The 17,263-nt window shown below is 42.2% G+C and overlaps 1 protein-coding gene across 1 annotated transcript in view; it reads left to right on the top strand.

Moving 5' to 3' along the window:
* Positions 1 to 6,011, top strand: part of LOC128404106 (methanethiol oxidase-like) — a 30,032-nt gene extending 24,021 nt beyond the window's left edge. The window contains exons 8-12 of the mRNA XM_053369428.1: positions 129 to 207; positions 1,006 to 1,127; positions 2,655 to 2,747; positions 3,340 to 3,458; positions 4,891 to 6,011. Of these exons, the coding sequence (XP_053225403.1) occupies positions 129 to 207; positions 1,006 to 1,127; positions 2,655 to 2,747; positions 3,340 to 3,458; positions 4,891 to 5,053 (576 nt within the window). The 3' untranslated portion in view covers positions 5,054 to 6,011. The remainder of the gene's footprint in view (positions 1 to 128; positions 208 to 1,005; positions 1,128 to 2,654; positions 2,748 to 3,339; positions 3,459 to 4,890) is intronic.
* Positions 6,012 to 17,263: the final 11,252 nt, after the last annotated feature.

Below are 17,263 nucleotides of genomic sequence, written 5' to 3' on the forward strand. Positions count from 1 at the left end.
TCTGCCTTGTCAGGATTCAACCTCAATCCGTTAGCCGCCATCCGTCCTGCAATATTAAGAATATATCCATCTGTGCTGAGCGCGACAATGGCAGTGATTAATCTCCACTGTGATTGCTCTTTCTGCAGAATGGGACCTGGGCGGCCAAGCAAGTGATCCAGGTGCCCAGCAAGAAGGTGGACGGCTGGGTTCTTCCTGACATGCCAGGTCAGTCCAGCGTGGTTTCAGATTTGGACCACAAGTAGGATTTATCTTGTCATTTTGAGCAGCTTCCCCAACCCACCTACCAGGCCCCTAGAGGCAAGAAGTTCAGGGCAGCTTAAGAGAGTAAGTTCGTCCCAACGAAAGAACAGTGGCAAGAAAAATGGGTGAGTTATGCAGAACTGGATATATGGACATACAAACTGCAGGACAAGGACAATTGCGACTTTAAGGAAGAATGGGAACTTTTTACAAATTTTAAATAATTTTACAACTTATTTAAAAAGACAACAAAATGAACTGGACTCCTTGTCAGGTTTTGAAGAAACCTACACAAATTTATTGGTTGATAACATGATAGATAGACAAGGCAAGGATACGTATAATTTTATAACATGCAGAGAATAATATGTGCAGAGAAATCAGAGACAGGAGCTGAGGGAAGTCCCTGGTTGGGGGGGAGCGAGGGATGGAAGGGGGGGAAATAATGTATGTGATTATATGATTTGATAATTTCTTATGTTGAAATTGCTTAATAAAAATATTAAAAAAAAACAACAAATTTACCAAAAAGCAAAGTATTTCTTTAAAGAGAACAAAACAAAACGAAAACTACATCTCCCCGCCCCCCCAAAAGAGAGTAAGTTCACTGGAGAGAATAAAATATTAGAGATGTGTGATATCTTTGCAGCACTTCGTATATTTCTCTCTCTCTCTCTCTGCTCCCCCCATACACACAAACAGGTGACTCACAAGAGTTTAACGCTGTGGCTTCTTTTATTACTCTCCAATATTCTCCTTAAGGTCTTATCACAGACATCCTCATCTCCCTGGATGACAAATTTCTGTATTTTAGCGACTGGCTTCATGGAGACATCCGTCAGTATGACATCACCAACACCCAGCAGCCCAAACTGGTGGGACAGGTAAAAGCTGGCTTTGAGTGAATGATCAGAGCGAATAATAATTATTTTAATATATATATATATATATATATTTACCAATAAGGTATTTACTAATAATAATTTACCAATAAGAGAATGAACAATTTCAAGAAAAAATTGTTTGACTTTGTTACATATACACAAAAGAAAAAGGCTTTCAACCGCCAGCAACACGTGGTAGACTATAGACAGATACTCGTTTTTGAAATTGAATCCAAAGTTAATAAACTATTTTGTTTGATTGTGCTGATACATACTGGCAAGGAGGGTGGGGGAGGAATTCTTTGTTGTTTATTTATAAATTGTATTATCTGCAAAGCAAAATAAACATTTAAATTTGTTTGTTTGTTAAATATCCAGGCTTCCACTGGTGTATGAAAAAGGAAGTGTAAACTGTAGATAAAGTGATAATTAATACCTGGCAAAGTCACCAATATATGCATGTGTTTAACATCATGCTCCATTTATCAGCATCAGTCAGCAAATACATACAGTGGACCCTCTGGATAAGAACTTACCGTATTTTTTGCTCTATAAGACTCACTTTTTTTCCTCCTAAAAAGTAAGGGGAAATGTGTGTGTGTGTGTTATGGAGCGAATGCAGGCTGCGCAGCTATCCCAGAAGCCAGAACAGCAAGAGGGATCGCTGCTTTCGCTGCGCAGCGACCCCTCTTGCTGTTCTGGCTTCTGAAATTCAGAATACTTTTTTTCTTGTTTTCCTCCTCCAAAAACTAGGCGCGTCTTGTGGTCTGGTGCGTCTTATAGAACGAAAAATACTGTAATTTGTTCCGGGGGTCCATACTTAGCCCCCAAAGTCCGTATCTGGAGGCGCCGTTTCTGCGCACGTGAGCAGTGTGATAGAGCGCTTCTGTGCATGTGCTTCTGCACACATGCTTCTGTACGCTTCTGCACATGCGCACACAGCAAAACCCAGAAGTATACACTTCCGGATTTGCTGCGTTCATAACTCAATTTTACATTACCCGAAGGTAACGTAACCCAAGGTATCACTGTATATCAATCAAAAAACATATTAAAAGGAAGAACCTTGCCACACAGCACATAGTTAAAACTATAGAGTTTGCTCCCACAATGTAGTGATGGCTTTAAGGAAGATTAGACAAATTTGTAGGTAAGGCTATCAGTGGCTATCAGCCATGCTGACTATAATGTTCTACTTTCCCTTTGGGAGGCAATGTGCTTCTGAATGCCCATTGCCGGCGGCTGCAATTTGCACTAACCAAAAAGGTGAACTGTCTCCAAGGGGCAGCCCAAGGTAGACCCCTTTGCAGTAGTCAATATCTTACCTCTAATCAGATGCAGAGGTCACACATACCTAGGAAGGAAAACCAGCTAGCAACTAACCAGCCAGATTTTTTTTAATTTACACCATCTTGCCAGATGGCCAATACAGTAGGGAGATTGCTGGCTGCGCTGTTTGCCCCAGGAAGCTGGCGACTTTGCAAGCATGATTCTGTCCTGTCCTGAGTCTGGTATATTTCCTTGCAGGTTTTTGTTGGAGGCAACATCGTCAAAGGCGGGCCAGTCACTGTGGTTGAGGACCAAGAGCTGGACTGCCAGCCAGAGCCCTTTATCATCAAGGTGCATGAGGACCACCACATTCCCCCCTATTTATTAATTGTTTATCACATTTTATATCATGCCTTTAACCCAAGGCACTCAAGAAACACTCCCTCCCTCCTTCCTTCCTTCCTTCCTTCCTCCCCTTCTGTTTTTGCCCTTGTCACTACCAGCATGAAATTAGCATCCCTTGAGCATCAGGTCCTCCACCCTGTTCTTCCCATTTCTCCCCTAGGCTTGCCTTGCCTCTAAACAAAAAAAAACCCCAAATGCTTTATCCCAGGGTTTGGGAGGAGTCCTGTAGCCCATCAGATGTTTGCTGGATTAAAACTCCAACCATCATTGTCCCTAACCCTTGACCATGCTGGTTTGTTTGGGCTGAGGGGAGTCCAACAAAACAGCACATTGTTAAACTCCCTGCCACAGGAAGCAGCTGGACTAGACGGGCTATTGGCCTGGTCCAGAAGGTTCTTCTTACCTTCTTAAAATCTGGAAGGGCACAGATGTCCTGCATCCCTGCTTCACTCTTTCCTCTTGCTCCAAATTGTCCTTCCACGTACGCCAAGCAGCACACGATCCTCTGGAGTGTGTTAACATATCTGGTTTTTTTCAGGGAAAGAGGGTTCAAGGCGGACCTCAAATGATCCAGCTAAGCTTGGACGGCAAGCGACTGTATGTCAGTACTTCCCTCTACAGCGGCTGGGACAAGCAGTTCTACCCAGACATGGTCAAGTAAGACGATACAATACGATAATCTTTATTGTCATTGTCCCATACAGAACAACAAAATTGAAAAAACCTACATAAGACATTCAGAAACCAACAAGCCTGCTATCCCAGCTATCCCAACCTGGTTAGCCCCCTAAAAACTCTGATACCCCGTAATTAAATACAATATACTCCCATACAGACTCCTTATACTGCGTTAAAAACCAAAATCGCATTTGGATAGAAACTGTTTCTCAGGCGGCTGGTCCTAGTCTTTATAACCCTGTACCTTCTTCCACAAGGCAGAAGCTGAAAGAGATCATTTCCGGGGTGCGCACTATCCTGCGCACTATTCCACGCACTTCCCCTCAATAATAAGTGGCTGAATATTCAATTTACATTTCCTAAAGTCCACAATAATCTCTTTTGTTTTCTTTAAGTTAAGGAGTAAGTTGTTTTTCCTGCACCACTCCCCCACCACTCAACTTCCTTTCGCCTTTCACCTGGATATATTTTAAAAGTCAGGGCTGTAGCCCAGTGGCCGGACACCTGCTTTGCATGCAGAAGGCCCCAGGTTCAAACTCCACGTTGGGTCAATAAAGACCCCTCCCTAAAACCCTGGAGAGCCTCTGGCCCTCTGCTCAAAGCATCTTCTTCACACAGCGCCCAGTTAAACTATGGAACTGGCTCCATTAAGGCCATGGATGCCTTTAAAAAAGGATTAATGCTAGAAAAATGCAACCTGTGTTGCTGATGGAAGCAGTGCGACTCAGGCAACACGTTGGCGATTAATATACACAGAACAATAATTATACATACTTTATCAACCTTCTGAGAAAAATACAAAACATAAACAAAGCCACAGAGACTTGCGAACTACCCAACCTAAGATGAACTTATCCCTGGAATCCAGGGATGCTTCTGAATCTCAGTTGCTGGAAACCGCAGATGAGAAGAGAGGGCTTCTGTGCTTGAATCCTGTTTGCGGGTTCCCACTGAGGCATCTGGTCCAGCTTTCCAATCCTGAACAGTAGGATTGTTAGCATGTCTGCTAAGCAGGTTAGTGCTTACAGCAATGTCAGGTCTTGAACATCTAGCAATGAAATTCAGTTTGCCTGGAATGCATCTGTACAGTGTGGTGTCAGAAAATGCTTCAGCAGTACCATCTACCTGGTAACCTGTCACCATCGGTGTGTCTGCTGGGTTTGCATCAACCAAATTCAGCCGGGTTAATACATCAGCAAGCTTCTGCGTTTGGTGTACCAGAAAATTACCTGCCTGGTCTTTCTCTACCTGCAAAGAAAGATAGCTGGGTTCTGGACCAGATGGGCCACTGGCCTGATTCTGCTACTGGACTCTTCCCTTTTGTCCTCAAAAATAAATGATTATGGCCTTATTTCTGCCTTCCTTCACAACATGTTTTCTCCACTCCCGTTTCCCCTCCTCTTCACTTCAGGGAAGGCTCTGTCATGTTACAAATCGACGTGGACACCAAGAAAGGCGGCTTGAAAGTGAATAAAAATTTCCTCGTGGATTTTGGGAAAGAGCCGGAAGGCCCTGCGCTCGCCCACGAGATCCGCTACCCAGGAGGAGACTGCACCTCCGATATCTGGATCTGAGGAAGGCTCCCAGCAGGGCAGAGAGCAGTTGGATCCTTAATGTTGACCCTTTGTCCTTTCTATGTTCCACATATGAAAATTGATCTTGGTGGGGCCTCTAACCAGATTTCCATGTTGTTGCAGACAGGGAGCAAGTTTATAGTCTGTGGAACCAAACAGTACAGTGGACGCTCAGGTTGCGAACATGATCCGTGCAGGATGCATGTTCGCAGCCTGCAGCGTTCGCAACCTGCAGTGGTGCGTCTGCACACACGCAGGTTGCGATTTGGCGCTTCTGCGCATGTGCAAAGTGCAATTTAGCACTTCTGCGCATGCGCGACCGCCGAAACCCGGAAGTAACCTGTTCCGGTACTTCCGGGTTTTGGCGGGTCCATAACCTGAAAAAACGCAACCTGAAGCACCTGTAACCCGAGGTACGACTGTACAGCTTTTCCTGGACTGTACCACTTCAGGCAGTAAGCCGGGGTGTGGCACCTTAGGACGCTCCCACACAACGATAAAAAAAAATATGCACATAGAAAACTAGTACATTAGCAGTAAGGCTTATGATCAGCTTTCTCTATGTATAGGGAGTCTGGGGAGAGTGGGAGGGGAAGTTTTCCAACATGTAACTCCCACTTCCTGAAGGCTGAAGGAATCATCCATAGCTCAGTGGGTAGATTATGAGAATCTCTGGAACAGATGTATTACCTGATGCTTTTAATGATACCAGACTGTCCTGGGTGTTTATTGGTCGGTCTGCCTCTCTCTATTGCAAACTGTAGTCTTGCTCACATGATTTATTCTGTACGTGATAGATCATCACACTAGGCCTTGGGGCCATTCGATGAAGCTGAATGTGGAAAGATTCAGGGCAGATGAATGAAAGTTCTTCTCCACACAGCACTTGGAGAGTTTTCTTTCACAACCAATCAGTGTATAAATCTTACGAAATAAATAAACGAATAGCTGAACTGTGGCATGTGGTCCCTGCTGGATGTATCAATGGTTTTTTAAAAGTCTTGGACAAATTCGTGGAGAAGAAGGCTACCAATACCTAGTGACTTTGATGCTGGAGGCAGAAATGTTTCTGAATACCAGTTTCGGGGAATTTCTGGTGGGGAGAGCCCTGCTGCGCTCAGGTCCTGCTTCCCATTGAGGCATCTGGCTACCCAGAGTGAGAACAGGGATGCTAGACTAGAAGGACCTCTGGCAAAAATAAATAAAAAGGCCTTCTCCCCACATGTGCTCCCCAGGAAATGATATTCAGAGACATCCTACCTCCAGTGCACACAGCTATTGTGGCTCTGGATCCGGGCATTAGCTTTGCCCTCGTAAACTACCGTATTTTTCGCTCCATAAGATGCACTTTTTTCTTCCTAAAAAGTAAGGGGAAATGTCTGTGCGTCTTATGGAGCGAATACGTAGTCCCTGGAGCCGAATTGTCCAGGGGCAAAAAGCAGATCGTGCTTTTTTTTTTTGAAAGAGGGAAGTGGGTGTTGAAAGGAAGCAGCTGATCGGCAAGTGATCAGGAGGGAGATAAGGGACGCTAGAGATAAAGGAGGCTGCCTGGGAGGGGGAGGTAAAGACAGCACACTTGCAAAGGGGGAAAACAGGAAGACTAAAGCAATGAGGAGAGAAATTAGAAGAAAAGGAGGAGCAAAAAAACTGCTCAAGGAAAAGAAACTAAGGCAAACAAGAGGGAAGGGAATGTTGAAAGGAAACAGCTGATCGATGGGATCGGAAGAGAGATAAGGGAGGCTAGCGGAGGCTGCCTAGGAGAGGGGAGGTAAAAGCCCATGGATCCTCAGAATTTTTACATTGGGTCACCCAAAATTCACCATCAGTTCACATAGCATGTCCATGGCTACATCCTGCACCAAAAAAATCACGCACCCACAATTGCATGGGGCCGCAATGGTGCAAAAACGTGGTTACAAAGCACGGATCCACATGGATCCTCAGGATTTTTGCACTGGGTCACCCCAAATTCACCATCAGATCACATGTCTGTGGTCACAGCTTTAACCACAAAAATCATACATCCACTGTTTCGTTCAGAATATTTTTTTTCCTCCTCTAAAAACTAGGTGCGTCTTACGGTCAGGTGCGTCTTATGGAGCGAAAAATATGGTGCTTCCTTCCTACCGCCTACTTGGATTTTAACGTAGGGTTACCAGACATCCCCGGTTCCCGGGGACAGTCCCCAGATTTGCAAATCTGTCCCCGGGAAATGTGGCAGCGGCAGCCTCAGCAGCCCGCAGCCAGCCTGGTAGCGCACTTGGCTCTGGCTGGCTTCAGGAGCTGCTCGTTGTCACTGCCACTGCCGAGGGGGAACCGGGGGCATCCAGGGGTACAGATTTCCTGCCTCCTCCCCCCTTTGTTTTGACAGATCGGGGGAGGCTCAGGAGTTGCGGGTGGGTGGCCGTTGCCCAGGAGGGGTGCAAGGCGCATGGTTTCTCTGCCAGGCAAGGAGCAAAGCCCTTCTTTTGCACCCTGTGAAACATAAATGTGCAGAGTTTTTTAAAAATTGGGCAACGGCCGGCCGCAACTCCTGAGCCTCCCCGGATCAGTCAAAACGAAGGGGGAAGGGGGCAGGAGATCAGGGGAGGCTCAGGAGTCAAGGGTGTGCGGCGCGCCATTGCCCAGTTTTTTAAAAACTGTGCATTTATGTTTCACAGGGTGCGAAAGAAGGGCTTTGCACCTTTATACAATATGCGTGCTTGGGCCCAGGGTCTTCTGCCTCACCATCCCCACTCCTGACTCCCTGTTGCTACTCAGCTTCAAAGAAAAAAAGTGTCCCCGGATTCATTGAAAAAAATCTGGTAACCATATTTTAACGTTCCGTCTTCTTTAAAAGTGTCAACAGGACCCAAAGGCTAATGGATTTTTTTGAATGTATAAGGTTTGAACCCAAGCACAATTTGTTTCTCATCCTTCCTCATTACTGAATGGTGAAAATGTGTTAAAATACCCACAGTCTACAGCAGCCTTTCTCAAGAGGCTGTTGGACTACAACTCCCATCATCCCTAGCTGGCAGAACCTTTGGGTCAGGGATGATGGGAGTTGTAGTCCAACAACATCTGGGGACCCAAGAATGGCCGGTTCTGCAGTGAGATCTGAAATTACTCATCCTTCCTGGCCAAAAAATGAATGGTTCGCTCTTTATTTGGTAACTACCACTTTCTGCCACAAGAGGTCACATTCGTATTTTACCACACGCCATTTAACTAGGGGCTCTGCCTGCATCTACAATACTGTACATTACTGCTTTTAAACCAACTTGACGATAAGTTCAACTGTGTTATCACGACCAACAAACCTGAGGAAGGTGGTCTTCACCAAAAATTATTGGAATTCGTAGTGAGGCTACAATCCCCAGGGAGAGGTTTCAAATTGGTTTAAGGCCCCTGCCAGACATCCTTTTTAATAATGCTTATGGCGCTGTGGGTTAAACCACAGAGCCTAGGATTTGTCGATCAGAAGGTCGGCGGTTCGAATCCCCACGACGGGGTGAGCTCCCGTTGCTCGGTCCCTGCTCCTGCCAACCTAGCAGTTCGAAAGCACGTCAAGTGCAAGTAGATAAATAGGTACCACTCTGGCGGGAAGGTAAACGGCGTTTCCCCAATTGGTGCCAAAGAAGGATAGAATTTTCTTTATGTATGCTACAACAGCAGCAAGAATACTTATTGCAAAGTACTGGAAGACACAAGATCTACCCACCCGGGAAGAATGGCAGATGAAGGTGATGGACTACATGGAACTGGCGGAAATGACTGGCAGAATCCGAGACCAAGGAGAAGAGTCGGTGGAGGAAGATTGGAAGAAATTCAAATACTATTTACAGAAACATTGTAAAATCAATGAATGTTAGAAGGATGTTGGAATGAAGTTATGTGGTTTTAGCAGAAATGTTATAAAGGTTTAAGAAAAAATAGACTGTTAATTGGTGAAAGGAGGGAAAGTAAAGTTACATTATATTAAGATAAATTACAGGACAAAAATTGGAAAAGATGGAAAGGATTTGCTGAAATAGTTAACCGAACTAGAATACAAAAAAGGGAGGTGTGAGGAGGTCAAGGAAACAAGTAAATGAAAGATAAGTTATGGGAAGATTCGCTGTGTTTTGGTTTTTTTTTAAAGGATTTTATTTTTCTGTTTTTTTTCTTTTTCTCTTTTTTTCTTTTTTCATTACTGTGATGTGTTGTTTTGTTTTTGCTTGGTATGGTGTTTTTACTTTTTCCTTTTGTAACTTTTAAAACTTTAATAAATATTATATATATATATAAAAGTAAACGGCGTTTCCGTGCGCTTCTCTGGTTCGCCAGAAGCGGCTTAGTCCTGCTGGCCACATGACCCAGAAGCTGTATAAAAGCCAATAAAGCGAGATGAGTGCCGCAACCCCAGAGTCGGCCACGACTGGACCTAATGGTCAGGGGTCCCTTTACCTTTACCTATGATTATCCGTGCTTATGAGAATACTGAGGCGGTTATACACAATTCTGTTTGCACCTACAAAAGTTTTGGAGAGGACATAACTGCTTCGGTTCCAGTCGTTGCATTTCCTGTAACCTCCAGCTTGAAATCCTGTAACTTTTTATTGGAGAATGTTTTCATGACAGAGTAAGCTGCAGGCATTCCTGTGGAAATTGAGTGCATGTTTTGGAGAAATTTATAAAGCGTTTTAACAAAAAGCAGAAGGGACCAGCATATCAGAAAGGTATGCGAGTCCCTTCCAGGGAAGGTAGGTGACGGGTCAGAATCCAGTTAAGGTGTGTTGAGGAAGGTGTATATTGCACAACTGGAGCTTCTTTTAGGAAACCTCCAAATTGTTGAGCTTTTATATGTCTAAGATCCAGGACAAAGCACTGCCTTTCAGAAATTCCCCCTGGGCATCAATTCTGCCTTCGTCCTCCACTATATAACTTTTTACATAATTTTTATTGCAGGGTTTATGCACGCTGATTTTTTTTTAACGAATTGTGGCATATACCGTATTATTCGCTCCATAAGACGCACTTTTTTCCTCCTAAAAAGTAAGGGAAAATGTCTGTGCGTCTTATGGAGCGAATGCATGGTCCCTGGAGCCGAATTGCCCAGAGGTGAAAAGCAGATCATGCTCTCTTTTTTTAGAAAGAGGGAAGTGGGTGTTGAAAGGAAGCGGCTGATCGGCAAGTGATCAGGAGCGAGATTAGGGACTCTATCGATAAAGGAGGCTAAAAGCCCATGGATCCTCAGGATTTTTGCACTGGGTCACCCCAAATTCACCATCAGATCACATAGCATGTCCATGACTACAGCCTGCACCAAAAAAACCACGCATCCATTGTTTTGTGGGGCCGCAGTGGCGCAAAAATGTGGTCACAAAGCACGGATCCACATGGATTCTCAGGATTTTTGCATTGGGCTACCGCAAACTTACCATCAAATCACATATCATGTCTGGGGCCACAGAATGAACAACAAAAATCATATATCCACTGTTACATTCAGAATTTTTTTTTCTTGTTTTCCTCCTCTAAAAACTAGGTTCATCTTATGATCAGGTGCGTCTTATGGAGCGAAAAATGCAGTAAATATTTTTTTATTAAAAAAAATAAGAACCTAACTTTCATGTAGTGTCAAGGGCTGCTGTGACCTCAGCAGCCAATTGACCAATCGCCTCTCCTGTTCTCTGTCACATCCCGCAGCCCAGCACATCTGAAAACGTTGAGCTCGTATCAGCGAGTTGGGTCACACGGTGTAGATCTCAAATGTTCTCATCCCCAGACGCCCAGCGGGGCTTTCCGTCTTGCATTTCTTGAACGGCAGGCTCCCTCCTTTCAGCCCCCAACACTTTGGCTCACGTCTTAAGCTTGGGGTGATTTCAGAAGCGGCGATATGGCGACAGGGCGGTTCAAAGACAAATAAGAAGCGCTAATGAACTGCTGAGCATACATACATATATGCTTGCAGGCACGCCCCGCTGCTTCCTGGACCCCAGCCATGCGCTTGAACGAGGCAGTCAAAACATTTATGGGAACTTTTTGCTGCGTCATGCTCACTGATAAAGGCAGAGTCATGCGTGTAGCTCACCCTCAGTTGCAATTAATTCCAGGTGCCAGGCAGAATCCGTGCCACCTGCCTCACAACCAGTGCCAAACAACACAAGACGGAAAAGAAGGTGTGATAATGATGAACTGTTTGCAATGATGAACTGGGTGGCGGGAGCACAAAAAGAACGCCATGGGTGTTGCCAGGATTTATATTAGGGGTGCGCGACACCCACCTGTCGTCGTCGTCTTCTGTCTGGCAAATTTGGGATGGAATGTCTCAACCCCAGTTGTCTTCAATTACTTTCTTCTGATCCCAAGTGCCCAGAAAAACCTGTCAAAATCTCCAGTCGTTTGAAAACTAGGAAGTTAAGCAAAAAATAAATACCAGGGAGTACCTTCCATGGGGTTAACGAGCCTATTTTGTTTTTTTGTTTTTTATAAAATTTTTATTAAGATTTTTACATTACAAAATAGAAAAAGAAAAAAGAAAAAATACAAAATAAAAGTTGTTAAAAACAATCAATCTTTTCATCACATTATTTTTCGTTTACTTGTTTCTCGGACCTCCTCGTACTTTCCTTTTTTGTATTCCAGTTCAATTTATTAGCTCAGCAGTTTCTTTCCCTCTTTCTTCTACCCAGATCTTTAATCTTAAATTATTATAACCTTGAATTTTTACTTATAAAAAAAACACCATTTTTTCATATTCTTTTATACCATTACAGCTAGAAACCACTTAATTTCAATCCAACATCATTCTAAGATTCATTAATTTTACAATGTCTCTGTAGATAGTCTTTAAATTTCTTCCAGTCTTCTTCCACTGACGCTTCTCCCTGATCTCGGATCCTGCCAGTCATTTCCGCCAACTCCATGTAATCCATCACCTTCATCTGCCATTCTTCCAGAGTGGGTAAATCTTGTGTCTTCCAATATTTTGCAATAAGTATTCTTGCTGCTGTTGTAGCGTACAGTGGTGCCCCGCAAGACAAAAATAATCCGTTCTGCGGGTGCCTTCGTCTTGCAGGGATTTTCGTCTTGCGGAGTACCGCTTATCAGCTGATCAGCTGATAAGCGGTAACTGACAGATAAGCGGCTTAGCGGCTTTTAGCGGATTAGCGGATTAGCGAATAAGCGGCAATTTACAGATAAGGAGCTTAGCGCCTTTCAGAAAAGGCAAAAAAAAGGGAGACCATGGGAAAAAATTCGTTTTGCGAGTAAGCCCCATAGAAAACTTCGTCTTGCGAAGCGGGAAAAATATCGGAAAGCCCTTTCGTCTTGCGCGTTTTTCGTTTAGCGGGGCATTCGTCTAGCGGGGTACCACTGTACATAAAGAAAGTTCTATCCTTCTTTAACACCGATTGGTCAACTAGGCCCAGGAGAAAGGCCTCTGGTTTCTTCAAGAAGGTATATTTAAATACCTTTTTCAATTCATTATATATCGTCTTCCAGAAAGCCTTAATCCTTGGGCACGTCCACCAAAGGTGAAAGAATGTACCTTCAGTTTCTTTACATTTCCAACATTTATTATCGGGCAAATGGTAGATTTTTGCTAGCTTGACTGGGGTCATGTACCACCTGTATATCATTTTCATAATATTCTCTCTTAAGGCATTACATGCCGTAAACTTCATACCTGTGGTCCATAACTGTTCCCAGTCAGCAAACATAATATTGTGTCCAACATCTTGTGCCCATTTAATCATAACAGATTTCACCGTTTCATCCTGAGTATTCCATTTCAACAGCAAGTTATACATCCTTGACAAATTCTTAGTTTTGGGTTCTAACAGTTCTGTTTCTAATTTTGATTTTTCCACCTGGAAGCCAATTTTCTTGTCCAAATTATATGCCTCCATTATCTGATAATAATGAAGCCAGTCTCACACTTTATACTTTAGTTTCTCAAAACTCTGCAGTTTTAGTCTATCTCCATCTTGTTCCAAAATTTCCCAATATTTCGGCCATTTAGCCTCCATATTGAGCTTTTTCTGAGCTTTCGCTTCCATTGGTGACAGCCACCTTGGGGTTTTATTTTCCAATAGATCCTTGTATCTTATCCAAACATTGAACAATGCTTTCCTAACAATATGGTTTTTAAATGCTTTATGCGCTTTGACCTTATCATACCACAGATATGCACGCCATCCAAATACGTTGTTAAAACCTTCCAAATCCAAAATGTCTGTGTTTTCAAGAAGTAGCCATTCTTTCAACCAGCAGAAAGCTGCTGATTCATAATAAAGTTTAAAGTCTGGCAGGGCAAATCCACCTCTTTCCTTTGCATCCGTTAATATTTTAAATTTTATTCTAGGCTTCTTGCCCCGCCAGACAAATCTTGAAATATCTCTCTGCCACTTCTTGAAACAGTCCACCTTGTCCACAATTTGCAATGCCTGTTCTAGGCAATACATTCATTTTTATAGCAGCGATATGGCCCAGCAATGAAAGTTTCAAATTTGACCATATTTCTAAATCTTTTTTCACTTCACCCCAGCATTTTTCATTGTTATCTTTAAATAAATTCCCATTTTTTGCTGTCATATTGATCCCCAGGTATTTAACTTTCTTAACCACTGTTAAACCTGTCATATTCTGAAACCTCTCTCTCTCAATTGGTGTTAAATTTTTCTCTAAAACCTTGGTTTTTGACTTATTCAGTTTAAACCCTGCGACCTGACCAAATTCTTGAATCAGTTCTAAAACCCTTTTAGTACTAGATTCTGGCTCCTGTAGCGTCAATACTAAATCATCTGCAAATGCTCTCAGTTTGTACTGTTTGGCTCTGACCTGTATACCTTTAACCAACTGGTCCCTTCTAATCATGTTCAACAAAACCTCCAGAACCGATATAAAAAGCAATGGGGAGATTGGGCAACCTTGTCGTGTCCCTTTTTCTATTTTAAATTCTTCCATCACCATATTGTTTACAATTAATTTAGCCTTTTGTTCTGAATATACTGCACTTATACCATTTTCAAAACCTTGGCCTACCCCCATATCCTGTAAGTTCTTTTTCATAAAAGTCCAAGAAATGTTGTCAAAAGCTTTCTCCACATCCACAAATATTAAAACTGCCTTAGTATTTATATTCACTTGTAGTTTCTCTATAATATTAATTATGTTTCTCACATTATCAGAAAGATGTCTTCCTGGGAGAAAACCTGCTTGGTCTTTATGTATCTCTTCCACTAACACTCTTTTTAGTCTTTTAGCCAAAATATCTGCAAAGATTTTGTAATCCACATTAAGCAGTGATGGGACGGTAGTTCTTGAGCTGCGTCTTTTCAGTCTCTGTTTTCGGTACAAGTGTGATATATGCTTCTTTCCACGACTCTGGTGCCTTTCCCCCCTCCATTATTTCATTACAGACTTCTTTCAAGGGTTGTACTAACCATTCCTTTAAGGATCTGTAGTATCTAGAAGTCAGTCCATCCGGTCCTGGAGATTTACCCAGTTGCGTATTCTGAATGGCACCTTCTATCTCCTGTTCAGTTATTTTATAGCTCAACGTTGATTTATTTTCTTGAGAGATTTTTTGTAATCCATTTTTCTTCAAAAATTGGTCTACATCGATTTCTCTCTGTGGCCCTTGTGTATATAATTGTTTGAAATACCTCTGGAAGCAGTTTCTGATCTCAGCTGGGTTCTGTATGTTCCTTCCTTCCACTTCTAAATTTATAATTGTATTTAGTTTTTGTCTTTTTTTCATTTGCCAAGCCAACAGTTTCCCACATTTATTAGCCGACTCAAATGTCTTTTGTCTCATTTGTTTAATTTTCCATTCAATCTCTTGGTTCATAATTTTCATAAATTGCACTTGATGTAACTTTATTTCTCTCAAAATCTCCTGCGACTTGGGTTTTGCTCTCAATTTTTTTTCACCTTCCTTTATTTTCTCCAAAATTTTATCCTTCTTCTCATTCTGGATTCTCTTTTTTAGTGCATTCTGTTGTATCAAGAACCCTCTCATAACCGCCTTGCTGGCGTCCCAGATTACTCTTTTTTCTTTTTTTTTAAAAAGATGTTTATTAAAGTTTCCAATTTTTATACAAACAAAAAGAAAAAAGCAAAAAAGTTTAAAAACACATAAAATTCACAATACTTAATTTTCAATGACATATTTCCCTGACCTCCTCATACCTCCCCTTATTGTATTCCATTTCAAATTATTTATTCAGCAAATCCTTATCTCAAAGCATTACAGCTAAAAACCCCTTGATTTCTATCCAACATCATTCAACATTCATTAATTTTACAATATTTCTGTAAATAGTCCTTGAATTTCTTCCAATCTTCTTCTGCCGACTCTTCTCCCTGGTCACGGATTCTGCCAGTCATTTCTGCCAATCCCATGCAGTCAATCATCTTCATCTGCCATTCTTCCAGAGTGGGTAAATCTTGCGTCTTCCAGTACTTTGCAATAAGTATTCTTGCTGCTGTTGTAGCATACATAAAGAAAGTTCTATCCTTTTTTGACACCAACTGGCCGACCATGCCCAGGAGAAAGGCCTCTGGTTTCTTCAAAAAGGTATATTTAAATACCTTTTTCAATTCGTTATAGATCATTTCCCAGAAAGCCTTAATCTTAGGGCACGTCCACCAAAGGTGAAAGAATGTACCTTCATTTTCTTTGCATTTCCAACATTTGTTGTTGGGCAAATGGTAAATTTTTGCAAGCTTGACTGGGGTCATGTACCACCTGTATATCATTTTCATAATATTTTCTCTTAAGGCATTACATGCTGTAAATTTCATCCCAGTGGTCCACAACTGTTCCCAGTCAGCAAACATAATGTTATGTCCAACATCTTGTGCCCATTTGATTATAGCAGATTTGACCGTCTCATCCTGAGTGTTCCATTTCAACAGCAAGTTATAACCAGATTACTCTTTTTTCCACATTGGTGTTCATATTTATCTCAAAGTAGTCTCTCAAGGTTTTTTGGGCCTTCTTTAGTACTTCTTCATCTCTAAATAAGGTGTCATTCATCCTCCATCTGAAGGAACCAGTTGATATTAGTCTCATTTCCATCTGGACAGCATTATCGGAGCAGGTTTTTGAGCAGATTTCCACTTTTCTAATCTTTGGTGCCATTCCTCTAGTTACCCATATTTGATCAATTCTAGTCCATGTCATTTTGGCTTCAGAAAAGAAGGTTCCCTCCTTAGCCAAGGGGTTCTTTATTCTCCAAATATCAACTAAATCCAAGTTGTCTGTCATCTCAAAAAAAGTTTTCGGTAGTCTACCATCCTTGGTGGCTACCTGTCTTTGTGCCTTGTCCATATGTGTAGATCCCACTCCATTCATGTCTCCCAGCAAAATTACATTGTAATCCAAATAGTCCATCAGGATCTCATGCAACTTTTTAAAAAAATCAGATTTCCCCTCATTTGGTGCATAAATGCCTACTATCAAAATTTTTTCTCCCTGTATTTGAATTTCCACTGCCACAAATCTTCCTTGGTCATCTTTAGATACAAATTTTGGTAGTAATCTCTCTTTTGCGTAAATCACAACTCCTCTTTTTTTTACCTTGTCCGATGAAATAAACTCCTGACCAAGTCTTTTATTAATCAATAGTTTCCTGTGTAGCCTTGTTATATGAGTTTCTTGTAAACAAATCAGATCCAATTGTTCCTTTTTTAATAAATGAAACGCAGATCTCCTTTTCTGAGGGGAGTTCAAACCGTTACAATTCCAACTTAGTAGTTGCAGAGCCATGATGTAGTTACTATGCTTCTCCTCCAACTGCACCCAGTGCCTGTTCCTGTTCTGTTGGTGGTATCACCTTCTTCAAGCGGTCTTTTAATTCAGGAGGTAAATCTGGTATATCCAAAGTTTCACTTACAAGTGCTCTTAACTCTCCTTCAGTTTTCTTCTGCAAGTCTTCTCCGTGGTCTCTCCAAAATTTAACTTTGTCGTCCTCTGATCTTATTTTTATCTTCTTGCCTTTATAACTAAAAGACAGGCCTTGGGGGAATTCCCACCTAAAAAAGATTCCGTTACTTCTCAGCAGTGCAGTCAAATCTCTGTAACTGGACCTAAGGTCCAAAAGATGTTTCGGAATATCCTTAAATATCTCCACTCTTGACTGATGTATTACCAAAGTCTTCTGGAAGTGCAGACTCAGGATTTTGTCTCTCCCCTCTTTTGTTCGGAGGGTGATCAAACAGTCTCCTACTCTATTCTTT

The sequence above is a fragment of the Podarcis raffonei genome, chromosome 16, assembly GCF_027172205.1.
Source record: "Podarcis raffonei isolate rPodRaf1 chromosome 16, rPodRaf1.pri, whole genome shotgun sequence".
NCBI lineage: Eukaryota > Metazoa > Chordata > Lepidosauria > Squamata > Lacertidae > Podarcis > Podarcis raffonei.